Genomic DNA, 26,536 nt, shown 5'->3' on the forward strand with positions numbered 1-26,536 from the left:
CCCCCGAGCCATTTCGCCCTCTAACACTAACCTCTAACACTGGTCTAATGCATTTGTTTTGGTTGTATTTACCCAGAATGCCCTGTGCTGTAGTCCACCTCGTGCTTTTGGAGCGGTCTCTGGTCCGCTTGCCGTTCACATATGCATTTGAAACGCACCACAGTTAATTTCAGCCAAGCCAATACCAAGGTTTATAGGTGGACTAGAGTTTGTGTTTTTGGTCCAATTAGCATTCACACCTCCTAAAACAAACTGGACTTTGTAGAATTAAAGCAGAACAAACAGGTGCATCGTTTAATCCGCTTTGGCATCCTTTGGGGAAGCCAAGTGTGTTTGGGGATGCCAAAGGTGAGAAGTGCCATCACTGAGTAGATATTCACCTAACTCAATTGACAATTTTTAAAAAGACACAGTAGATAAACTTTGACTTGCTGCAAACAGGACGACTGATGCCAGTGATGTACTGAGTAAAAGGCGGCTCATGTTCCAGGTCTTACTTTAGATGATGTGTACTGAATCTCATCAGCAAGCTCCTGGTAGTAGATGGCCTCCTCCTTGATTTCCTGGAAGGATTTTGGCTGACTGAGGAAATTCTGGACCTTCTCCTCCGCCTCCTTGGACACCAGCATGGCGTACTTGTCGAACAGGTGGACGTGCTCTTTGGGGCTTTCCGTCTCAGCCCAGAACGCCCGGCGTACTTCCTCCTGCTGGGCCTCGATGATCTCTGGAAGGATGATGGGTCTCAAGGTTTTCCCAACATTGGATTCTTCCTGAAAGAAGGTGAAATTAGGGAAGAACTCAGGCTAGACTCAAACTGTCCCCTGACATCAATAGGTAGGACTGGACAATAAATCAATCACATATATAACGCTAGACACATGATCAATATGATGTATGAACTGTTTGTGTGAGTAACAAGGTTCTGGTGACTGCAGAGGAAGTACATGTAACAACACCTGGGCTACATGTCCGTCTTAGCAAGTAGATAAAAGCGACATTAGCTAAGCTCATTTTTGCTAGTTTAGTATTAAGTACTACAGAAAATATCACTGATATTCATCTTAGTATTACAGAGGTGTAATACTATAAAAAATGTGATCAAATTGAAATGTACTTACACTGTTTATAAGTTAGATGGGAACAAGGCTAATTCTAGGCTTGTGGCTTTATTGTTGTCATAGCAACTCCATAGCAACTGCTTGCCAAGATGGCTGTCAGTTACAAAGTTCACAGAAGTGCAAAGACACATGAGAACTATGTAGATCAATAGATAATAAATCTGATAGAATATTTAGTAATTTCACTGAACTCCGATCCAGAACCGCACGGCATTCTGGGGGATGTAGGTACAGGACAGGCTTTAGCTGCTAAACCTCTCCCGGCTAGCTAAGCTGGTGGAATCAACTCATTCACTCACTCTTTGGTTGCCTAGCAACAACCTGTTGCATAACTTGCACAGCAGCAGTTTTATGTTTTTTAACTGTGCCTTATAACTTCTTAAAAATATATTTTAAAAAAACAACGGGATGGGGGTAAAAACAGCAGATAAAATGGGAAAGGTCCCACCACCAGTTTGGAGGTACTTTGGATATTTAAAACAGAAATAAATAAAATATTTTCTAAAATAGAAATCACTTTACATGTTGGAGAAACTAAAAAAAACAAACAAACTCTGTATACATTCTCTGGAAGAATTTAAATATTGTTCATCAATTTGTCTTTTTTTTGTCGGAATTGTCTATGAAAAATGAAAAATAAATAAATAAATATAAAATGAATAATTATCTATAATGAAATGCTTATATCATCCAGCTCCAGTATGTAAAAACTAACTACCATATCAGGTTTTACTGACCCGGCTTCGTGGTTTTATTCTTACCCATTCGGGGAACAGGGTGGATTCGACCCGTGGAATATCGCTGGTGGAATTGAGCATGAGCTCAAACACGCTGATGAACGCCTCCTCGTACGTCTCGAAGTCCGGCTCAAACTTGATTTCAGTGTCTTCCAAGACCAGATGCAGAATAAAGCCTGACGTGCCTCTGGCTCTATCTGAATGCTGAGTGACAGACGGCAGGAATTAAAACTAAATTCACCAGCTTCATTTATTCTTTAGATTAAAGAATCTAAAGATAAAAAGTTAAATTGTACCATGTTTATAGAAATGAGTTTTGTGTAGTCGCTCAATGAGTTGAGCGTCAGTTTCTGCAGATGCAGCGTCATCAGAGATGCTGCAGAGTTTAAGAAAGACTCGAGTTTTCCTTTCTTGCTCAGAGAAACCAGCAGATTTTGCACACAGAAAGTCTTGTGCACATCAGAAAGCCAACTAGAAAAAAATCAAATAAAAAAATACATGTTAATCATTTAAAATTGTGCATCAAACATGCAAACGTTCAAACTCAGAAATTTACGTTTTTTTTAAATTACTGATTACTCTCAAAAACTCAAAAATTTGCAAGAAAAATTTAATTTTCCACAAAAACAAACACATTTTAATTTAAACTTTTTCTGAGTTTCAAATGTCAAAAATGTTCGATGTTTGAAACTCTGAAAACTGAAATTCCCAAGGTTTTTTCATAGAAACTTTCTGAGATTATTCTAAAAATGTCTAATTCTTTTTGCAAATTTAAAACCTTTCAAACACAGAAATGTTCAAGTTTTTCTTTTGGAAAATTTCTGAGATTAATCTCAAAGAATCTGAAAAGTCAAAAATTTGTAAGCAAAAGCAGAATCTCAGAAATTTTCTAGAAAAACCTTGGAAATTTCTGTGAAAAAGTGAAGGGGCTGATTGATGTAATTTGGCAAAGTACTTACACTGTTTATAAGCTAGATGAACTTATAAACAGTTGGCAGTATGCAGGTGAAAAATAAAATCACAGTTAAGCACAAAGCGACCTAAAGAGCCGCATGAGAATCCATGGCGGGCCGGATGGGGCCACATACGGGGTAAACATGGAGCTCTGCTGCGTTCTTCCTTATGTTTGAAATGATTTATTTCACTGCTGATGGATGAGTTATTATCTAACTTTGTGTCAGTCTTGCTTACTTTTCCAGGAGGAAATTTTTGGAGAACTCAATGTGTTTAGCAACAACCTGCTGAAACTCAGAGAGCTCCATGAACTTCTTATTGAAGCAGATCGCTGCCACGTCTATCAGTCGGATGTCTCTGAAAGCAGATTGGTGAAGAAAAGGCCGATTACACAGAGTCTGCTGCACCAGAGCCGCCATGATCGGTGGAGGCAGTGGCATGCTGAGGGCCACCGCCTCCACCACAAAACCTGCTAGATTTTGTGTTACTTTTTAAGAAAACTGCGGTTCATTTAGACAAAAACACCACTGTTTAGAGTTTGAAACTCACATAGATAACTGTGTGAGGAGACATTACATGGATATCTGCATCCTGTTTGCTTCTGCTGTACCTACTTGTACAAGTCGTACCACAGAAGCACCACTTGCAGCAAAGGGCGGGTGACGCAGTGAAGGTTTAGGCTGATCTTCTTCCTCGCCTGGATAAACGATCGATTCCACGGCTTCGGCACGACTTTCATCCTGACAGGGAACGACATCAGAGGGACGGTCGAGAAAATACGTTTACTTTCATGCAAATATCACCACATTTCTAATGTTTTCAGTTTATTCTTGTTGTTTGAATGCAACGGAAAGCAGTCAAGGTCAAGCTATGTAGCATTTTGTAAGTGTAGTGGAAAATTTTAAGCTTACTATGATTATTAACTAAATCAGATCATAACAGTATTATGATTCTTGTGTGACACACGTGCTCATGAGAATATCTTCTGGAGCTACTTCTCGGGCCAATAAAATTATTAAATTGTTTCTTCTATGCATTCTTATGACGTGCTTGACTCCCCTAGTGAAAGAAGATACGTGTGGTGACTATCTGTTCTGTAACCAAGTAGATTATCAAACTATGTGACAGGAATGAAACTCTCCCTACAAAACTGTAAGCTGTTCTGCTCAAGGCTCTTTCTCCTGACTGCCATCAGTGAGCAGAGATTCGAATAAACACTGATTAAGAATATATTCTTTCTCTGGTTCTTTGGGTCTTGAAACAGTTTTTCCTCACTTTCCACAACATAATCCAAGCTAAATATTTCACTTTCTTGCTCAGTATTTAGATACAAACTAAATATCTGATTAGCATCTTAGGAGGTTGAAGGGACTGACTCCAGTCTGTGAGATGGCAGCTCCTCCTCGGCTCCCGCCTCCTTTCCACTCTGATCCTGGAGGGTTTTGGTTACTGCAGTCAAACACAGCAGACATTAAATCATTACTTAAAAACAAAATCATGATTTTTCTTAATGGACTATAATCAAAACACATTCAGCCATTCATCCAGATTCATCCATATGAATCTGAGAGGATCAACGAACCCCTGTCATTCATTTACATTATTTCTGGAAATAATTGGGTTCATACGGATTGCAGCCCTGATGCTCTGCAGATATTCTGCCTTGGTCTCGTCATCCAGCTCCTCCAGCGATGTGCTCAGGCGCCTCAGCTTGGAGGGGATCAGCGCATGGATGTTGTCCATCCAGGAGTCCTGCAGACGTGCCAGGTTCACCAGGCCAATGCCCCTCTGGATATAGTAGTTAAACATCTGGCAGGACACAACGCAGCGTTCAGGAGCACACAGTGAGCTTAGGAAGAGTTAGTTTAGATGTTTGTTCATTGAGAATAAAAATAACCCAAAAAATATCTAAACCTGTCGCAATAATTCAATAAATCGTATGATAGATTAAAACAAGCTTAATAATTTTCATTTCGATGATTTATATCAGAAATTGGAAGACAAAAACAGATGCAGTTGGTCTCAATTACAGTGCAAAAACACAAAATCTGACCTCTTTTGGTCTGGTTTCTAGTGCAAATGAAAGAAGACAAAACTGACTTAAGTAACTTTTCAGCAAAATATAAGGACTATTTTAAATAAGTAACTCCTTAATATTTACAAAAAAGCTTTGGTAGATTATTTCATTAATAACAAGGGAAAGATATCTTTCCCTTGTTATTAATGAAACAAGGGAATTTAACTGGCAGATTATTAACTGAAATAATCTGCCAGTTAAATTAACACGTTTTTATCGATTTATTTCTTCTCTCCATTATTCTGCCTGAAAATGGTCTCAAAACAACATCATTATTTATCTGGGACAATTTATCGTCCAGAAAATTTGTTATATCCAAAGTAAGCAGCTTTAATGACAATGCTCCTTGACACACTATTGGCTGATGTTTATAAATCAGCCAGTCCAGGAGAAGCACTTTCCTTCATGCTGATTGGCTGAAGAGCAGAGATAAGGAAAACTGCAGATGTTAGCTTCGGTATTTTTTCCGCTGATGGCACAAGCAGAGCAGGTACACTGATATAGGATATATCAGTGTGTGTGTGTGTGTGTGTGTATATATATATATATATATATATGTGTGTGTGTGTGTGTGTGTGTGTGTGTGTGTGTGTACTGTATTTTCCGCACTATAAGGAGCACCTAAAAACCTTCAATTTCCTCAAAAGCCGACAGTGCGCCTTATAAGCTGGTGCGCCTTATATATGGACCAATTTTGAGCCACAACAGGTCTAGCAACTACGGTAAGCAGCCGCCGACTACATTTTCGCCCGTAGAAGAAGAAGAAGCGCGCGGTGCATGCTGGGATAGTTGTCAGAACGCTGATTTGTTAATAAAGTTTGACTGACCTATCTAGAATCAGGTCGTCTGCAGGTCATTTAGCACCACGTTCTGCGTGAACAGAGAAGGGTGACCATCGTCCGGCCACGCCCTGGCCCAGTCGCGGAAGGCTCTTCTCGCCGACCGGAGTCGGACTGTTTTGTTGGCATTCCCGTTAGTGCAGCTCCATCTAGTGGATGCATAGCGTAACTCCAGCCTCTACTGTAGAGTCTATTCTATGCGCCTTATAATGTGGTGCGCATTATATTGAGGAAAATACTGTGTGTATATATATATATATATATATATATATATATATATATATATATATATATATATATATATATATTATTTATTTTTTTATTTTATTTATTTTTTACCAATTCACGTTTGGCATCGTCTGTAAATCTGAAGGATCCAGTTTCTGTGGAGCCGCCCTCAGCAACCCGCTGGCTGAAATCAGACAACATGATTTAATTATTGGCATATTTAACAAACTGGAGGTGTTATTAACTTGTTATATACTAGAAATGCAATGGAAGAGGATTAGTGCCACCGAAAAAATTTAATTTTACTTTTTTTCCCTCAGATTTAGAATTGCTTAAATTGTTTCTGCACCATCAAGCAAACACACTCTTTAAACAAAAATCTACCAAATGGATTTGGGGCTTTCAGTTTTGTATAAAGTGCAGATTTACAAACCCTATAAGAAGGAAGGAATAGCTGGGTAATAAGTTTCATTTGCTAACTACTTAACTGACATACACCCAAGAATATTTGGAAATTTATTTGGATTTTGACAGAATTAGAATTCTGAGATTAAAGTCTGAATTCTGAGGAAAACGTCAAAATTTCCCCAAAAAATCAGAGAAAAAGGAATCAGAGATTAAAGTTGGAATCTAGAGGAAAAAAGTCAAAATTCTGAGAAATAATAACTCTGAGAGTAAAATACTAATTCTAAAATTAAATGTGGAATTCTGGGGAAAAAAATTAATTCTGATATTAAAGTTAGAATTCTGAGGAAAAAAAAAATCAAAATTCTGAGAAAAATACATTCAGAGAAAAATAAATTTGAGATCCAAGACAGAAAAATTAAATTCTGAGAAAAAGTGAAAATCCTGAAAGAAAACATAGAATTTTGAAATAAAAATCAGAAATCTTAGAAAAATTTCACCATTACATTATCCATCATAATAAAAATATTCTTATTCGTTATAATCCTCCTCCGTAGTATGGAGTAGAAGTAATGGGAGATCTTTTTATGGGAGCCTGATGAAAGCTCACCCCAAAGTTTCCACGACACTTTCTGTCAGTTTCCGGTCCTGTTCCCTCTGATCCGCCCGGTTCGCCCTGGAGCTGCGCAGCCTCATCGGTAAAGGTTTGTGGTAAAGCCCAATTAAAGCTTTGCTGGTGGTTCCGCTGGGTCTGCTGTCAGCTCCATCTCCTGCAGCCAAACAGTATAGCTAAATGCACCAACAATCTCATACGAAGCTACAGAAATTATAATTATATTTTATTTACCTTCCGGAGGTGCTGCTTCGGTCGTTTCATTCGTGCCTTCAAACAGGGAAAATGAAGGCTTTGCTTCAATCCACGGCTCCTGGCTGCCGGACTAAGCAACGAATATTAGTGAATAACTTTTCTGTTTTAAATTAATACAGCAAATTACAAAAACATAGCAAAGATATGTAATATTGGGACATAAAAATAACGTCAAACTGCTTGTTTAGCGTCAGAATCGCATGAACTTGGGGAAAAAAAAAAAAAAAGCATTTTCTTAATAATTCAGTTTTCTCCCACTTACTTGTACATCTGGAGCATGTACATAAACATCTGGGTTATCTGCAAAATCAGGTTTCTTCCTTTTTAAACTCATTGTTTAAGTTAAAAACTTTCTGCGATCAACAGAAACATTTATTCCGTTGCCAGGGCGGTTGCTAGGCGACGCGGAAACACCTGAGCGCAGCGGGGACTGAGATTTATGAGCACAGATGCATTTCTCCCACTGATAAACGGCTTTTTAAAACCTTTTCTGTACTTCTTTACAAAATAAAAAACAAATAAAACGGAACCTCATTTCTATCGGAACCAACTGGGTCGATTTAAGATAAATTATGAAGCCAAAAGGTGCCTGATTGCATTAAAACAACGACGTAAGAGAAACTTGACTCAACTTCAAACGTTCCTGTTTACATTGCCCCCATATTTACATTGATCGTTTCCGTTCTGTTATTTAGCGAATGCAATAAAAAACACTTCTGTTTTTAAAAATACGTTTTTATTGGTCTGTTTTAATATTCTAATTTTAAATATCCTGTTTTCATTCATTGTAAGTTTTTTAATAGGTGATGGAGTTACTGACATAAATATTTTCAATTTTTGTGGGCCTGTATGTATAAAAAGAGTACAACACAAAGAGACTGTACAGGACAACACGTATTGTGGGGGGGAAAAAATCCACCCAAAAACAGAAAATTTGAGATTAAATTTGAAAATGTTCTAAATGAAAAAAAAGTCTCAAAAGTTGAACATTTTTTACTCCTGTAAATGTTCTGACTTTCAACTACACTTTCTCTAGAACATTTCTTGAGATTAATCTCAAATTTTCTGTTATTTTTTGGTGAAATGATTGTCAGAAGTTTGAGAAAAATGTGGAAGTTTCTAAAGCTAAACATTTGCAAGAAAAAAATGTGGAATTTAAATTAATCACAAAATCTGTTTTTCCTTGCAAATATTCAACTTTTCTTTTTTGTTTTGAAAAGTGTTTTTCATATATTTTCTGGAGGTTAATGTCAAATTTCTGAATGTTTTTTCAGCAGGAGTTTGTTTTTAGTGGAAATGTTTCATCTATCAGCCTCATTCAACCTCGTAGTAAAAATATCACTCATATTTTAAAAATGTAAAAAAAAAATTATTTCATGAACTTTAACATGAAGAGTCATAATTTCACAGTAAAAACAAATAATACCACAGTGTGTCTGTTTGAATAGGTTTATTTTTAATAAATATCTGAAAACAAAATTCATTTTTACTTCAACAAACTTGGAAACAATTCTCCTTTGTAACTTAAAAATAACAGAAAACTTTAAAAGAAATTAGTGCATAAATTTCTCAGAGAAATCCTAAAATGATTTATGGTATTTATTATGAGTCAGTTGTTAGCCTCAAAGCTGACGTTTTCAACCAATAAATGTGACTGTTTAAATAAAATTCAATTTTGGAACTTTATAATGTAAAAATGTGTTAAAGTGAAACACTTGGATGACAGAAATTATTCAACAAGAAATGCGGTTTGTGGAAAAACTTTAGAGAAAAAGCGAACATGTTTAAAAACTTCCTAAAACATTAAAAGCTCTCGGCTCCTCCTGTGATTCGCTCTCAGTTTTCTACCCAAAACTTCAGAAAAACGACCTGACTGCATAGACACTTTCTAAAATTCAGCAAATATTTTGAAATTTCCTCAATTTAAAATGATTCTCATTTTTAAGTTGTTTCTCATTTGGATTATTTCCAACTCCAGCACAGATGAAGTGAAAAAACAAATTGTTTTGGCCTCTATGGAATGAATCAGCATTTTTTAAATATATTTTCAATAAAATGATACAAATAGCTTTATCATTACAGCCCAAGCTGCTCATAATACAGAACAAAATATTTGCACATTCGCTTGGCGCCGCAACATTCAGGGAAGAGACAACGTCACCTCAACAGAGTTTCAAAATAAGAGTTTTAGAAGCTGCTGGAAAAGAGTCACTTCCTCTAAAAGTGACTCTGCCTCGTCGATCTCGACAGTCCAGGTATTGTAAGTTCAAACCTTAAAAAGACAGAAAAATAAAATGTCATTATGGACCAAAATAGATTTATTCTACAAGCAGGTTTCAGTAGAGCAACCAAACCATCAATCAGGGCACAGCAGAGGGAGAATGTTATAAAATTATGGGAATTAAATCTAAAATTGTAATATATTATTGATTTCAGCAATATTGTAATATTGTAAGATATTTTCATCCAGGTTCAAGTTAGTTGTACCTTATTATATCTTTGTTTACCAAGAAAACTAAAGAGTAAGGAGTACATTTCAGCAAAACACCTTTTGAGATTAATCTAAAATTTTTAGAAAAACTGTTAGAAATTTCTGACCTCCAAATGTTGAAAAATTGCAAAAAGTAAAAATCTGAAATTTTAAGATTAATCTCAGAACGTTTCTAGAAAAAAAAACTGAGTTTGAAGAGTCAAACATTTGCTAGAAAAATCTCAGAAAGTGAGATTAATCTCAGAATTACTCTAGAAAATAACTTGAAAATTTCCAACTCAGAAATTTACAATTTTTTCTAGATAATTTCTGAGATCAATCTAAAAATTTCTGATGTTTTTCCATTAACTTTTTAAACTCAGTTTTTTACTAGGAAAATTTGAGATTAGTCTCAAAATTTCAGAAAATTTTCTAGCTAAATTTTTTACTTTTGAAACTGAAATTTCCAAGTTTTTCCTAAAATATTTCTGAGTTTACTGGTGGAAATTGATTTTATTTAAATACACTTTTCTTAATTTTTTTCTATTTGCAATGACCCTGGTTGTAATCCAAAACCGGTAACAGAAGGAGAAATTAACCTCCTAATTTCAGTTTTACGATAAATTTTGCAATAGAAGCTACATTATATGACAATATTGTATGTTTTTCTGTTGATGCAACATGTGAGCAACAAAAAGAGATGAATTTTGCTCCATACCAGTCCGAGGCGCCTTTGACTAGATCGATCTGTGAGAGATCCAACATCAACTGTTGAAAACAGCAGAATATTAAACTCCAGTGTTTCAAAATGCAAAATCAAAGAAAGATGTGCCAAATTTTAAGCCATTAGGTTATGAATTAATTATTTGTAAACCAAATCCAAAGTACCATTCCAATGTCTGTTCTCTCCCTTTTTAGGAACATCTTGTTATTTTTGACAGACACGTCCAACTGCCTGGTTTGAGCGTCTTCCAGCGACACGTCAAACTCAAACCTATATTAAAAAAAAGGAGAAACTTCATGATTTTCTGTTTCAGATCATTAATCTGTGCTTCACAGGATGACTGAGTTGTCTTACTTTTCTTCAAAAATAGGCCTGACTGTCTTCCTCTTGACGTGCGTCTTCTTGCGGTGTCTCCAGGAGTTGTCTGGGAGGAGATATATGCGGACGTAGGAGTCCGTGCCGCTGTCGCTGCAGGGAAACAGGTTTCTGCAGGGAAACATTTCAGTTTTCAAATCCTGAGGGTTTGTATCGACTCTCTACCTAAGACGGATGTCAAAACAAGCAATGGATGTCGCTCTGTTCCGACATCCGTCATGGCGCCTCAACGTGATCAGGTGCAAAAGGTCAATAATACCAATAAATGATGTTGATGCTGGAGAATCATAAAAGGATGAATTCTGTAACAAACCTGCAGGCATGAACCAGGACCATGAGTTTGTTCCTCATGGTAGCGTAGCGAACAGTCAGGTTGATCTCCCCAAACGAGCCCTGATGGTCCCTGATGGCCCTGCAAGGGTTAAAACACAACAAAAAGTTACGTTTTCACAGCTTCCTACATTAAGAGGAAAGGAAACTTCTGCCAAAATCTCTCAAATTTTCTAGGAAAAACAAGTTTTTTGAGTTTGAAAATTTGCTGAGAAAAGTTCAGAAATATTTAAATCAATCTCAGAATTTTCCATGTTTTTTTTCTAGAAAATCAAAAAGTCAATAATTTTGGACTTTTTGTAATTTTGACATTTGGAGCTTCGGTCTGTTGAAACTCAAAAAATTTCCAAAAATGAAAAATGTCTGAGATTAAAATAATAATAATAAAAAAAGAATAAATAAATAAATTTAAAAAATTTGAAATTTCTGAATTTCATACATCTCAAAGTTGCTAAAAAAGTCTGAAATTTTTGAGAAAAATCTTTAAAAATGTCTGACTTTTGGAAATTTCCAAAATGTGAACATTTTTGACTTTTCAAACTCAGAAATCTCCTTGTTTTTTCTAGGAAATTTCATCTCAAAGTCTCTGTTTTTTGGCAGAAATGTAACTTTTTCCTATCTAATGTGCTGTCATACCACCGTACCCAGCCGGTACCAGGCCGGTACCAGGCCAGTACCAGGTCGGAACCCGGCCGGCATTACAGGTTTCAGAAGGAGAAAAACGTCTCCACTCACTGTGGAAAGGACGCTCCGTCTGTGAGGTCGAAGCGCGACGAGGCGATGGAGTTCTCCGACAGCAGGCTGTGGGAATCGTACCGACGCATGTTTAGGTTGGAGGGTTTGCTGGTTTCAGAAGCCAGGAAGGAGTTGCGCCGCGGCTGAGGTGAAGCTGCCTTGTTCGTCCCGTCCAGCGGGACTCCCGGCAGACCCGGAGAGGAAGCCACAGGCGCGCCGCTGGAGGGAACCGGTGTGGCGGCGGCGGCGTTTCCTCCTGCTTTCACCTGCCGGTTCTGCTGTTTGACGTTTGATGGAGAACTGACGGGGATTTTAGGCGGTGGCCGTTCCTCAGTAAGAATCTGTGATCAGTTAAACATCTTTATTAGTTTTTGCATTTTAACATTCTGGTTTTTCAACAGTTGATTTTGGATCTGTCCCAGATGGATCGAGTCACAGGCGCCTCAGACGAAGATTTATCTCTTTATTACAGAAAAACATACATCACTGTCCTATAATACTGTTTCTTTTGCAAAGACTGAGGGTGTATTTAATCTATGTTCTTGAGATGATGTTAATTTCTCCTCCTATTTCAAAATTTAATTATGACAGTACACATTGTTGGTAGAAAAAAAAATTAATTAATTAATTTTGAATTTTTTTTTTTAAGTCAAAATTGTGCTAGAAAAAAGCTCAGGCATTTAGAGATTAATCTAAGAAATGTTCTTATAATTTTTTGGAAATTTATGACTTCAAAAAGTAAAGCAATTCCAAAGAAAAACAAACAAAACTGAAATTTTGATTTCGAAAAGTCTAAAATTTGCCAAAAAAAATTTCAGAATTTTTTTTTTCTAGAAAAAAAAGGAACTTCCTGATATTGAAATGTCAAAAATTTCCTCTAAGAAAATTAATTTTGAGTTTAATCTCAGCAGTTTTCTATAATTGTTTTTACATTTCTGAGTTTGAAAAGTCAAACATTTGCTAAAACAAAATCAGATTTTTTTTTTAGATTAAAAATCAGAAATATCTGAGTGTCAAAAGTAGAAAATTGCTAGAAAAATACATTTCTGGAAAAAACAGAAAAAACTCACTCTGAGAGTGACCTTCAGTTTGATCTGGCTGTCGGGTCCGGAGCGCTCCAGCGGGAAGTTCTGGTCCAGACACATGGAGGAGATGTTGAAGAGGCGAAGAATGGGAATGTTGAGAGAACCGAGGACAGATTTCTTCTCGTGGTCTTTGACCTAAACCAAGCAGGAATGCAAGTTATCAATTAATAAGTTAAATTAAATTGGTTGATCTTTTCGATAAACTGATCATTTTCCTATATGCTCAGCATTGAGATGCTACACTGGCCTTGAACTGCTTTGGCAAATGAGTCCGTTTTATGAAGCATAATTAACCCCATGTGGGCCGAGAGAAGCAGCGTTGCTTGTTGCTCAGGTGTCAGATTTGTATGGAAGTTGTCTTAGGGCCGTTTTAGCATAAAGGGAGTAAATTTCCACCATAGAACTCTGAAATTTTGAGATAAGCTCAGACAATTTCTAGAAAATAACATAGAAATTTTGAAGTTTGAAAAGCTGAACTTTTTCTGACAAAAAACAACAAAACTCGTTTTTAGGTTAATGTCTGAAATTTCAGAGGAAAACCCCCCAGAAATTTACGAGTTTCAACATTTGAAAATTTTTGACTTCTGGAAATTTTCAGAATTTGAAAAGTTGAAAATGTTTTATATATATATATTTAAAAAAAACAGAAATTTTGAGATTGATATCAGAAATATCAATTTCAAAAGTCGGAAATTTTCAGCTTTCAGAAATTTTCAAAGTTTTAAAAGTCTAAAATTTTTTGACTTTAGGAAATTTTCTGAGTTTAAAAAGTGGAAAATATATTAGAAAAAAACCTTTGAAATCTTGAGTTTGACTTCAGAAATTTTAAAGGCAAAAAAAAACTTGAAAATCTTGTGTGTTTCAAAAGTTGAAAATTTTAGACTTCTGAAACACAGAAGTCTAAAATTCTGTGTTTTTTCCTATTTTTTCCTAAAGAATTTCTGAGATTTTTTGGTGGAAATTTACTCTTTTTCTCCCCCTATCTACAATGGCCTTAATAAGCTAATGTAACCTTTTCCTCTTAATAAAACCGATTTTTTATATTTATTTAATTTGTGTTTGATGATCTCAAATATTTAAGTGGGACAAAACAAACAAAAACAGCAGAACTCTGCAGGTAAGTAAATTTCCCCAGCATGCCAGCAGCTCTGGGTGTTTCCTGACTGACCTGAAGTGTGAGCTCCTGAGTTTTTACGTTCTGAACAAAGAAGTTGAAGCCCTGCTCCCACACTGGGTTTTTACTCGCATATGCAACCTGTAAAACACAATGGCAGGTTGGAAAACAATTAAACACAAACAGCCAACATAAAACATTGATAAGTAGGTAAGTTAACTAGAAAATGTGTGCAGATTCCTACTTTGCTCTTCTGAACATCCTTATCAAGAGTAAATTCCACGTAGGAGTTGGGGCCCACATTCTTCTTGGTGAGCTGAAAACAAACCAGACAAGAAGTCGGTAAATTCCCCAGCGCAGCCACGCCTCCCAACGCCAGGCATTTACTCCAAAGATCATCCCTCTGGAACGCTGCTGCCGGTTAAATTTCATTTTTAACATTCCAGAAAAATCAAAACAATTATTATGTTTGAAGTCCCTGCTTTGTCCAGCAGAGGGCGCTCAGCGGCTACTGCAGGTGCTACAAAGCTTATGGACCAATAAAAACTGCAGGTGTGCGTCTGGTGAAAATGTTTTTTTCTTCATTCTTCATTCACCAAAGTTACTGCAGTGGATCAAAAGTTATCAGAAGTTACTCAGGTAAGAGTAACTGATCAATTTAATAATTACATCATCAGATGGACTAAAATATAAAGCTATGTGAAAAATGTTGGCATTTTAAAAGGTCAAAATGAAAATAATTTATACAAATAACTTGATTAGAAAATAAAAAAAAATTCCTTTAAAAAAATTTTAAAGAATTTTTTTAAAATTTTCTTCAAAAAAGAAATTTTTTGACGTTCACGTTCTTTGTGCAGAACGTAAAAAATAAAGAATTACTTTTAAAAACAGTTTCATATTACAGCATTTTATGAGATCAGTGAAAACCTGAGGCACGAACAGAAAATGCGTAAAAAACGCCTGACAGCATTTACAGGAGCTGTCAGGCGAAATGGAAAAATGGAATATACAAAGTTAGTAAACTTCAACAAAAACTGCAGGTGTGCATCTTTGTCTGGTGAATTCTTGGTTAAAGCATGTTTGTTTTCATTCGCTGAAGCAAAAGTAAGAAGTACAGTACAGTAAAAATACAATTTTTCTAACAAAAACAAATACTTTCTGAGTATTGTATAAAATGAAATGGAAAAATGGAATATACAAAAGAAATCTTCAATCTTGTAACTCTACAGAATAATAGATTTTTTTGTAGCTGTTTCCACCCAGAAAACAGCTAAAAATAGACTGAACTCCCTTCAGATCAGCTGATTAAATACCAAGCAAACAGGAAAAACCAGCTGTGCGCAGCAGGACTAACGCAGACACTATCTGATCTGGCCGAGCCGCTGGGCCAAAGATCACAACGCCGAGGTCAAATCCCGCTTCGAAGGGTTGACCCCACGACCTCTGGCACAAAATACTGGAAAGTTTTCAGATAATTCACTGAGAAGTGAGGCACTCCTTCAACCTGCGTGACCAAGGCTCACTTCATTATGAGGTGGAGCGTAACCATGGCAACACAGGTAAAAACAAGAGAAAGCCAGCAGCATTTTCAGTCGTGTTTGATACAAACTATGTAAAGAGTGTTTTCAGCAGTTTGTAAAGAATATTCAGACTTCAAATATTTTGGAGTCTGCTAATAAAAATAAAACGGCAAATATTCCCTACAATCCCAAAAATATTTACTTCACCTTTAAATCAGAGTTCCTAACAACGACTGAGGCCAGGTTAACAAAAAGAAGTTAATTAGAACAGTCAAAATATTACAAGAATAAACTAGCATGTTAAAAATGTATAAAAAGAACTCTGAAAAAAATGATAAAAAAAGTCATCATATTACAAGAATAAAATTGTAAGACAAAAAAAGTCATAATATGAGAAAAAGTTGTAATAATATGAGAAAAAAAAGTGAAAATAATACAGGAATAAAGTGGTACGACAAAATGTATACTTTAAAGTCAGAATACTATGAGAAAAGTCATAATATTACAAGGAGTTGCAAACAAAAATCATAATACAAGAAAAAAGTCATAAAAACAACTAATCAAAATATAATGAGTATAAAGTCGAAATTATACAAGGATAAACTCCAATTACAAGAAAAAAACATCAATAGTAAGATAAAGAATTAGTAATTTTATGAAAACTTCTACAACAATATATAAAAATTTAAATGAGGAATGTTGAGCATTTTATGAAGTTACACTTTCGTGTCAATTTTACAAATAAGGAAATACTTTATCTTTGAACACATCAGCATTAAATTATAATCAGTAGCAAAACTCAAACGACTGAGTTTATTGAGTTATTTCTGTCAGATCTTAATAACTCTATTAAATCTTTTATCTCATAAAAACGACTTTTTTTCTCATAATTTAACAACTTTTTCTGGAAGTACTGCATCTTTATTCTGCTAATTTTATGAATTTATTTTCATAACTTCCATTAATCCAAACCATTAATACTACGTTTTCTGATCTAAACTGAACAGAAACCTTTTTCAGGCTAGTTCAGGCTAACATGGGCACTTGATCAGGGCGTCAACATCTGGGGGGGCGCCAAAAGATGTTTTTTTTTTTTTTCCTAAGTCCAGTCCTGGCTAACACATACAACAGAAACACACAGAAGAATGAGATGAAGCTTTGGTCTTACCCGTGCCTCTTTGCTGTGTTTGCCATGTTTGTGATGTACGGTTAACTCCTTTTGGTCTTTCTGCAGACAACATAAAAAACCCTGTAAAAACTCAACTTATTGTCATAAATCAATGGAAGATGAACAGAATCAGATCCAGGCGTCTTACTGGAAGGTTGGAAGCGTTGTCCAGATAAACAGCGAGCATCGCGCAGGACAGGCCGGCGTTGGACTGGGAAAAAGACGGGACGTTACTCACAGCCCTGATGTTACCGAGTGAGCCCTAATCTGACAGAAATGTCCCTGCCAGGCTGCCGTACCTCGTTCAGCAGAGAGGATTCGGTTCTCAGGGCGAGCCACTGCAGCTTCAGGTGAATCTCTCCGCTATTAACCCCTTCCAGATGAAACCACTTCAACAACACGAGCGGTGGTTAAAAGAAACAAAGTTTAAAATTTAACCTTTGGATTGTTGCACTGCAAAAAAGTTTTATATTTGGTCTACAAATAACTCTTCAGTAAAATATAAGCTTGTTTTAAGTTCATAATTGATGCCAAATGTCTCATTTTTGATAACATTTTTTAATATTTAGGAGCTAGACAAAAAATACTTGGTAAGATTTTGTATTTTTGCAGTGTACTAACTATTCTGGATTTTCTCACCTCATCCATTTCTTTCTCCCGTTTCACTTCTCCAAGATCCAGGTTATATCTAAAGCACAGAAATATTTATTTATTTATTTGGAACATGACAGAAGTATAAAATCCCACACATGAACAAGGAATGCAAAAGACACATATTCCTGTACCACAATAATCCTAATATTGATTCTTCTTCCTGGTTTAATCAGAATTCTGTAGAAGGAACCTTGGAAAGACTTCTGTCGACAGTTCAACTCTGGTCGCTTTTATAGTTATTCATAGCCAAAACCAGATTCTTATGTGGCATGACAACATGAGTCATGAAAACCTACATGCCACGTAACCATGGCAACGCATGCAAAAATTAAATCAGGGCCAGGATTTAAACACACACGTCGCATTAACCGCCTGCTTCGCTTTTGTTCCACACCACTGAGGTCAAGAAAATTTAACAGATGTCTTACTGTAATCTTAATCACAAAATATCCATGTTGAGAACAAGGAGGTGTTTCTACAAATATGCTAATGTTATAAACCAGGGGTGTCCAAAGTGGGTCCTGGAGGCCCGGCATCCTGCGTGTTTTAGTTCGCTCCCTGGTTTAACACACCTGGATCCAATGATGGCTCATTAGAGGCCTAAGAAGACCAATGACTTGCTGAGGAGGCTGTTACTACCACCAGGGAGAGAAATAAAACATGCAGGATGCCGGGCCTCCAGGACCGACTTTGGGCCCCCCATTTATAAACGTATCCAGAGACACACTTCTGTAAGACTGGCTCTTACTTTCCCAGAAAATCATCTTTATCTCTGTCCTCGTCAAACAGCTCTATCTCCAGCTCCTGTCCAGGCGCCTCGTGAACAACAAACTGCAAAGAAAAGGTTTTTCTGTTCAGAATTTCAGAGACTATAAGGTTGAGTAAATTTTTCAAGAAAGAAATGTGTGATTGTAATTAAGCTTTAGATCCTAATGGGCGTAGAGGTGAGCAAAGGAGAATGGGCACACAAGAAAGCGCACACAAAAAGGAAAATGTTAATTAGTGGTGTACATTTCAGTACAGATGGAATGATGGCATAATACCTCAAAAAACCATCAGATGAGTCAAAGCGCGTAGACGTTTTGCTACCGACCTCATAAACCTCATTCCATTTCGGAGACAGGCTTTCTTTGATGGTTTTGGTTTTGAAGTGTCGGTTGCCGACTCGGAGCGTGACGTACGGGTCCGACTTGCCTTTCACCATGCCCATCATGTAGGTGTCCTTGGCCACCAGGTCCTTGGCCTCCAACACGTGGACCCTGACCACGCCCTGTAGGGGGCAGCAGTCAGGAGCTTTCACATCAGAACTTTTTGGATTAAACTCCTGTCCTCCAAACTTCAGATTAACACAGAAGCAGAACCTTCAACATAATTCTCAATCAAATTAAAATGGTTTTTATCCGTTTACTGCCAAATTACATCAGACACTCCAGTTTTTCATGATCTCACCATCTTGAAAATTTAGTCAAAATCAACAGATCCCTTAACTTTTTGACATTAGAGCATAATTGTGAGTTTATTGCAAAATTTATCAAAAACATAGGGTATAAATGATATTGACTCCCACCTGCAGGTGGCAGTATATCTTCTACTATACTGCCATACTTGATTTTAAATTATAGTCTTATAATCTCATAATTCAGGTTCATAATTATGAGATTATGGACCCAAGAAATCTGAAATCCAGATTTAGATTTCTCAATCTGAAATCTAAGAATTCAGATTTTTTTTCCTCAGAATTCAGTTTCTTTCTCAGAATTAATTTTTTCCCTTAAAATTCTGATTTTATTCTTTGAAATTCAGATTTTTTTTCTCTCAGAATTCTGATTGTTTTCAGAAAATCCTGACTTTTTTCTCAAAGTCGTATTTTTTCCTATTTTCTCAGTGGCCCCAATTCTCTTCCATAGTGATCAACGAGACAAGTAAGAAAAAGTCACATTTACTGCATACATAAGCATAATGATTGCAAAACTTCCTACAGATATTTCTAAATTAACACCACAATCAGTGATTTTGGTTGCATATATATATATATATATATATATATATATATATATATACACTGCTCAAAAAAATAAAGGGAACATTTCACTTTAATTTTGTGTGTGGCTCCAAATCCAGGCCTCCATTGGTTAATAAATTTGATTTCCATTGATGATTTTTGGGTGATTTTGTTGTCAGCACATTCAACTTTGTACCGAACAAAGTATTCAATGAGAATATTTCATTCATTCAGATCTAGGATGTGTTATTTGAGTGTTCCTGGGGGGACTGATCAATGTGAGGAGATGTTCAATACTTTGTATTAAGAGGTACTTATTGAATGAGGATACAGCCATTTATTAATATTTTATCAGTTTCTGATTGGATTTTATCAATACATTCTGGCATAATCAGTCCTTTGAGGAAATTCAGAGTCTAGACGAGTTTGACAGATTTAAAGTGTCAGTCGCTCTTCAGGTTTTATCTCATACACACCCTAGGAAGAGGAAATCTCATCTCGTCTACTTTGAGTTGGTCAATCAGAGGAATGCACATGCGGTTTGGCAAAACCATGAGGGACGCAATGATGTCCATAATGGCCGCCTCAGACAGGGAGCTGGAAAGAGGACAGATCAGATTAAAGAGGACGTCTAAACCTCAACAGGTGTGAGTGAATAAGAAGACTCCATCAGTCAGACCTAAACGCAGGACTGTCCAACAAATTGGTCATGCCGGTCCAGTTGACCTGCAGAGTCTGAGGATGAAAACATGAGTTCTGATCTTACAGCTGCTGCTTTACTAGTCAGATAAATATGTGTGTGTGGACTTACAGGGCGGCGAATGAAGAAAAAGGTGACTCCTCCCACCAGCGGCGCCTGACTAATCAAAGGCTCCAAGATGACTCTGAGCATTCCTTGGAACTGGAAGAGTCAGGAGAGTTTTACAGCAGCAGTCAACAGAAACAGGAGAAGCAGAAATGAAACATGAACACCAACCTTCAGTCCTTTAACGCCAACTGTGATGGCTGCGTTCACATCCGCGTCGATGTCCACATCACTGTCGTAACTGTGCAGGAAAACGCAGCTGATTAGACATTACAGAGCTCACTGTGAATCTAAATTAAGTTTAATTTCACTGACTCGATGTTCATGTCCAGAATCACTTCCCTCTGATCCACTTCATGGGTGTATGCTCTCATCCCAGTGATCCTGAGAGGCTGAACGACGTCAAAAAGAGACAAAAACAGGAGGCACAAATTCATCTCCAGCTAAGTTTAGTGTGCATGTTAAAAGCTAGAAATCCACCAATCCAATATTGACATCTGTATCAGTCCCTGTATTGAAAAACAACCTATTCTTATCAATGGCAATGTACCTGATCCATATGGGCAGATCTTATTCTACATCACATTTATAATTCCTAGTTGGTGTTTCTGAACCATTTGAAAGGTTTATTGCAGTTTATTTTTACATGTTTGATCAAGGTAGTCAACCTATCATTTATGTCTGTTTCAGTTTCTTTTATAATTTAATTAGCATTGGCTGTTATACTCCTAATTATTCTTGACTTAAAGTTAGAATTGTGTTGTTTTTACATGTTTGACCAAAAGTCCTGCACTGATACAGAGTTCTCAAATAAATGCATAATTCATAACTTTTATATTTGTGTTTAACACCTTAAGTCAATTCAGCACTGCGTTTCTGTACCGGATCGGTATCGGCCGACACTAAACAGCATCGGAAGTAAGAAATGAGGATCGGTGCATCTGTATCAAAAACAAAGTACACCTTTTTTCAGTTCTGGGGTTTAACATGTAGAAAAATTATAAAATAATATTTTTCATAGGTTCTAAAAATATTTCAAGTAACACAGCACAGATTCCAAATTCTGATAGTTTGTGATAAAAACATGAGAAAATCTTATCTACTTTGTTTCATTCTTGAACAAAATAAAAGCAGTAAATGCTTCCTTGTTCACCTGAACAACAGACAGGACTAGAGACGCAGCAGTGGACGGACAGAGCTGATTTTACTTGTTGAGAAAGTAGCAGCATCAGAGTCAGGGGCTTAAAACACGCTAACCTACTTTAATATGGCGGACATTACTGACAACCTTGAGCGTCATCATCAGACAACAGTACAGACGTCCTTACACTATAATACCGACCCCAATGCTGTAATGATTCGTCGAATGACTCAAGAACCTTGAGGATAAAATTCCTCGAGGCAAATTATCCATGTCGAAGCTTCGTTAAATTATCTTCTACCATTTAGCGCGCTGTGTTCCGGTCGGACCATTATTTGCGTTGCACAAACCTCTCACTTCCGCCAACGAGCCGTTGACGATTGCTAAATGCTATTAGCAGCTACGGAGGACAAAGAGAGGGACGGAAAGAGATGCCGCCAAGAAAGAGACAAAAAGTGTCAAAATTATGGCATGACTATAAGTTAAGTATAAATATTTAAAAAATATAGTTGAGAGTCTGCGCTGCAAAACGGAATTGACATTTCACAATAACGCGTCCTCGATGCTGCAACAACTCAGCTGGAAACGTCCACTTTTGTGGCTGCTAAAAGGTAACGTTTTATTTTTATTTTATTTTTTTTAATATGTGATTGTTAGTACATAATCTGGCATGCTATACATGTACAAGAAAATACATTTTTACCAATACAACATGTACTTGCTTATTAAGAAGAATAAAAATGTAAAAATATTTGTTTTAAAAATGTTTTTTTATGCTTCAAACTTGAGACTAAAGGTAATATTTAAATTGTATTTATTTTAGGCAATACAATTTAAATACAAGAAACAAAATAGGTTTTTTAACCAGCATTTTCATGAATTTTTTACTGGCGTATATTTTTCTTTTCATTTTTGTGCTACTACTGAAGTAAAAAAGGAGATACAACTACTTGTTCTGTTGGCAGATTATTTCACTTATAAGAAGACATTGTTTCCATGTTTTAAGTTAAGTAATCTCCCATCAAAATTAAGGAGTTATTGTCTTAAAAAACCCTCTTATCTTGCTCAAAAGTTACTTGTAGTTAGTTTTTGTCTTATTCCAAGTGTACCAAGATATTTGCACTGGAAACAAGACAAAAATACTTGGTAAGATTTTGTGTTTTTGCAGAATACGGGTGGACGTTTATCGGATCGATTATAATAAATATCTTTTTAAAATGTATTTATCAATGTGATCAATTTCAATAAACAATGCATGAAAAATGTCAGTATTATCAGGATTGTAATTTTTGATATAATTTCCACTGTTCATTCAAGGTAGGTATATAAATATAAAAAATATGATTAAATGCAGTTAGTATGTGCGGTTTACTGACAGCAGTATTAAAGTCAGAATTTGCAGGCATAGCCATACATTTACCTAAAAAAGTAGTAATAATAGTTGTTATTGTTACTGTTATTGTTATTACAATAGTACCACAGAGTTTTGTGATAAAACTTTTAAGTCAATATTGCAAAGCCCTACTTTTCACATGATTTAAAGTTAAACTTTCAGCAGAAAAAGAGAAAGAAGTGATTACCAGGTGCAAAGTAGTTAAGTTAGCTGCCATTCAGTTCAAAGTCAATCTGAAGTGTGTTTTATACATAAAACTGTAAAATCAGAGTTTTATGTGCTTTTTTCTTACGTTAAGTTTTATGTACTTTCTTTTTTACGTCAAGTTTAAACTTGTTTATGAATCAGACTCACTTTGTGTCCGAAGTGGATCTTGGTAAACTTGAACATTTTGAGCGCAGAGTTGGACATCCTGACCGTCTGCTGGATGTTTTCTCTCAGAAGTTTCTCCATGTACATCCCGAAGAAGGGCCAAGCCTGCTCCAGCACCTGATCACATGACCAAACCCAAAGCACAACCAATCAGAACCAATGGTTCCACAACAGCCAGCTCAACAGAAGAACCCAACAAATACAGCGGAGGATAACTTTACTGTGAGCAGGACCGTACCTTGTTCACCCACTGAACTTTCTCAACGTCGGTGAAGTGAACCTTTAGACGAAGCAAATAAAAGAGTTATAAAGTGATTTGTGATCAAATCTGGGAGGAAAACAGTTAATGCAGAAGTAATGCTGGATTAAACAATAAATCTGTGAGTAAACTAATTAAAAGATATTCAATTTTCCATTCTGTAATTAAAAATCATTCATATTTAAAGCACATTGGTTTGGTGGTTTTAAGGCCTCTTTGAAGCAGCAACACTGGAAATAAACTAACAAATTCTGATTTTTTTCCAAATTGATTTCTAGTCTCAGATAGTGAAAGTCAAAATTCTTAGAAAGTCAGAATTTGGACAAAAAGGATTCTGAGGAAAAAGAATCCCAATTTGGATAAAAAAAATCTGAATTTGGACAGCAAAAAGTCAAAACTCTGAAATTAAAGTCAGAATTTGGAGAAGAAGAGTCTGAATTCTGCAATAGTGCGTTACGGCCACTGTAGATAGAAAAAAGGAGTAAAATTCTGCCGAAATAGCCCAGAAATTGAGATTAATTTCAGAAATTTTCTCGAAAAAGTGAAAAATTCTGATCTCAAAAGATTGTAGTTTTGTGGAAAAAACCCTCAGAAATGTTTTAATTAATCTCAGAAATTTTCTGGAAAAAGTTTGGAAATTTCAGAGTTTCAAAAGTCAGAAATCCGAGTTTCAACGTTTAAAAGTCAGAAATTTCCATATTTTTTTCTGGAAAAATCTCAAAATTTTCTTGCAAATTTTTGACTGAGCAATTTCTAAACATGGAGCTCAGAAATTTTCATGTTTTCTATTATATTCCTGATATCAATCTAAGAATTTCTGACTTGGTGTCAGAAATGTACTCCTTTTTTTATCTTTTTTCTTCAATGTACAATTTCTACATTGTAGAATTTGGAGTAAAAAGTCAGATTTAATTGTTTTTCCAGTGGCTCCAGTCCTGCTCTGTATCTTATGTGTCAGAAACAAACTGTGCTCTGCAGGTGGATACTGTGTTTTGACTTTAAAACCAGTAAGCATTTTGCTACAATCCACTGATAAACCCCATGATGTGATCACACACACATTCCTCCGACACTGAAACAAGTTTTGTTCTTCTCCAGTTGCATGAGTCACTGTTTCTGGGTGTGGTGCAGTTAAATGTGCAGAGGTAAAACTCCTGCAACAAAACTGAACACCAATCCGTGGGTCAGGCTCATGGTTGCTCATGCAAATAAAGAACAAAAACAACTTTCATGGAGTCCTGAACTTGTGTCGTTTTTTCTTTACTACATTGGTGCATTAAATGAGTGAAAAACCCAATTCCTGACATGCAGAATGTCAGGAATGTTGCTCCCAGCTTGGAAAGTCAAACCATCTGCTGACACTAAACCTCTAAAGTTATGAAAATTAGATTCCTCCTCACCCATGAAGCCATCTGTAAGGTGTTCTTCAGCTCGCTGCTGATAATATGCGACTCGTTATCCACTAAATCGATCGCAGAATCGATCCGGACGTCCTTCCACCGCCGGTTCTTCTGCCACCAGGTGAACATGAGCATGCAGAGCAGGATCCAGCTGATGCTGAGGCCCAGGTACCCGGTCAGGTACACCGGGTAGAAGACCGCCACGGCTCGGCCGAAGTAAATCACGAACTCCATCAAAATGTGGTTGACAGCGGACGGCGTCAGGCTCTCCGTGCCGCCTGGCTGCGTCTGCGCGGCGGATGCCATTTCACCAAAAGATCCGCTCAGAAAGCGTTCAGGTTCGGAGTCTGGACAGATTTATGCGCTGGAGACTGGATGACAGCATGAAGTGTTGCCTCACTCCGCAGGAGAACCTCCCTCAGCCTCAAAACTTCCGTGTTTTTAACTGACGAAAAGCAAGGTGTAGACACACCTGCGGAGCGACACACCTGGAAAAACCGGATTCCGGTTAAAAAACAATGAAAAACCCAACAAACCTTCACTGATCATTAACTTAAGAAGTTATATAAAAAGTTTCTAGGAACGAAACTGTGTTGACGTGGATGTAAGTGGGCGCTTTGGGAGGATTTATTGCAAAATGAAACAATTCAGTGAAGGATTTCTGCAATAACAAAATGTGAGCTGCAGGTGGCGCCAAAGAAGGATAATTGGTCCAGTTTCTCTTTATTATTCCGGCTATTTTATAACTATCCTACCTACGTTGGCTTACTTTGTGCTATTTCTGCCATCAGAAACATTCATCTCATTAAGGACATTATGACTGTGACCTTTGGTTTGAATACTCTTTATACTTTTAAAATATTACGTTTTTTGTGGCAGTTTTTGCTCCATTGAAATGCATGGAAAATGTCAACATTCTGCAGTGTTATTCTTTGAAAACTAAGTACTTTTGTCTACTTTAAGCTAGAAACTCCACTCACAGTTTAGGTGAGTCACAAGGCTTTAGGCTATCTGCAAATTATTAATCTTTTTGCTGCTACAGTTTTTATAAAATTGCGATTTAAGTTTTATTCAAAATTTTTCAGTTTCACGATGCAATCCAATGGTGTCTTCTTCAATGGACACAATGTGCAGTTTAGTAACTGACAAATTTCCAAGCTTGATGTTTTTTCACAAGCAAAATGCTGCTGTTCATGTACATATTTTACTCTACAGAAATAATTTATGGATCCAAACATGGCTACGAGTGTCTGCTTTGAGTAAATATTAGCAACATTGCTGTAGGTTTTACAGTTTTTCTTTGAAAACTGTAAAACCTTTAGCACTACTGGACCTGATGCCTAATCAAAGACCTTAACATAAACAAACTTGAGGAAGTTATCTTCTGAATAAAATATCATCCAAATAGGATACATTTATTTTGACAACGCAACTCAAACATTGTAATGTTGTCTGTGAAGATGTAAATAATCAAAACTTTAGTCATCCCAAAACCCACATATGACCGCAAATAAATGCTACAATGAAAATAACAAAGAATACAATGAACACTATCCCTCCTGGCCCCTCAAAGGACAAGGGTGTACAGTAAATGGATGGATGGATGGATGGATGAACAATGAACACTGTGCAGATCATAATCCCTAGTGAGTTACACAACCAAATATACCCTCCCCAATAGAGAATGTGTTATTAGTGCCATCTACTGGTTTATTGCTTTTTCCTATGTCGCCCTCGCGAGTTTCCACGACTCTTTGACGATT

General features: G+C 36.5%; 2 protein-coding genes across 4 annotated transcripts in view; both read right to left on the minus strand.

The window, feature by feature from the left end:
• Positions 1 to 7,637, minus strand: part of dnah7 (dynein, axonemal, heavy chain 7) — an 88,274-nt gene extending 80,637 nt beyond the window's left edge. Inside the window, exons 1-11 of the mRNA XM_015053974.1 lie at positions 7,489 to 7,637; positions 7,206 to 7,296; positions 6,969 to 7,128; positions 6,065 to 6,137; positions 4,438 to 4,618; positions 4,186 to 4,258; positions 3,424 to 3,549; positions 3,047 to 3,166; positions 2,152 to 2,326; positions 1,880 to 2,059; positions 498 to 770 (exon numbers count right to left, since the gene is read on the minus strand). Coding sequence (XP_014909460.1) covers positions 498 to 770; positions 1,880 to 2,059; positions 2,152 to 2,326; positions 3,047 to 3,166; positions 3,424 to 3,549; positions 4,186 to 4,258; positions 4,438 to 4,618; positions 6,065 to 6,137; positions 6,969 to 7,128; positions 7,206 to 7,296; positions 7,489 to 7,560 — 1,524 coding nt within the window. The 5' untranslated portion in view covers positions 7,561 to 7,637. The remainder of the gene's footprint in view (positions 1 to 497; positions 771 to 1,879; positions 2,060 to 2,151; positions 2,327 to 3,046; positions 3,167 to 3,423; positions 3,550 to 4,185; positions 4,259 to 4,437; positions 4,619 to 6,064; positions 6,138 to 6,968; positions 7,129 to 7,205; positions 7,297 to 7,488) is intronic.
• A 1,024-nt stretch (positions 7,638 to 8,661) lies between these two features.
• esyt3 (extended synaptotagmin-like protein 3) lies at positions 8,662 to 25,466 on the minus strand. 3 transcript variants are annotated; one of them, XM_015053976.1, is made up of 23 exons: positions 24,774 to 25,461; positions 23,353 to 23,394; positions 23,097 to 23,231; positions 20,524 to 20,600; positions 20,380 to 20,449; positions 20,215 to 20,304; positions 20,083 to 20,138; positions 19,880 to 20,000; positions 18,495 to 18,671; positions 18,150 to 18,232; positions 17,387 to 17,435; positions 17,047 to 17,136; positions 16,896 to 16,958; positions 16,748 to 16,807; positions 14,304 to 14,375; positions 14,114 to 14,200; positions 12,931 to 13,080; positions 11,861 to 12,201; positions 11,109 to 11,207; positions 10,775 to 10,906; positions 10,585 to 10,690; positions 10,415 to 10,464; positions 8,662 to 9,498 (listed from the first exon to the last, which is right to left on the minus strand). In XM_015053976.1, the coding sequence occupies exons 1-23, from the start codon at positions 25,077 to 25,079 to the stop codon at positions 9,444 to 9,446; spliced, it is 2,511 nt and encodes an 836-aa protein (XP_014909462.1). In that variant the 5' UTR covers positions 25,080 to 25,461; the 3' UTR covers positions 8,662 to 9,443. The 3 variants fall into 3 exon arrangements, with proteins under 3 accessions (XP_014909462.1, XP_014909461.1, XP_014909463.1); XM_015053975.1 differs by lacking the exon at positions 8,662 to 9,498 and having other exon boundaries at positions 10,268 to 10,464; positions 24,774 to 25,466; XM_015053977.1 differs by lacking the exons at positions 8,662 to 9,498; positions 23,097 to 23,231; positions 23,353 to 23,394; positions 24,774 to 25,461 and adding an exon at positions 21,551 to 21,962 and having other exon boundaries at positions 10,270 to 10,464.
• Between the last annotated feature and the right edge of the window lie 1,070 nt (positions 25,467 to 26,536).

The sequence above is a fragment of the Poecilia latipinna genome, unplaced genomic scaffold (genome assembly GCF_001443285.1).
Source record: "Poecilia latipinna isolate Pla-1442-1.1 unplaced genomic scaffold, P_latipinna-1.0 Scaffold1221, whole genome shotgun sequence".
Taxonomy (NCBI): Eukaryota; Metazoa; Chordata; class Actinopteri; order Cyprinodontiformes; family Poeciliidae; genus Poecilia; species Poecilia latipinna.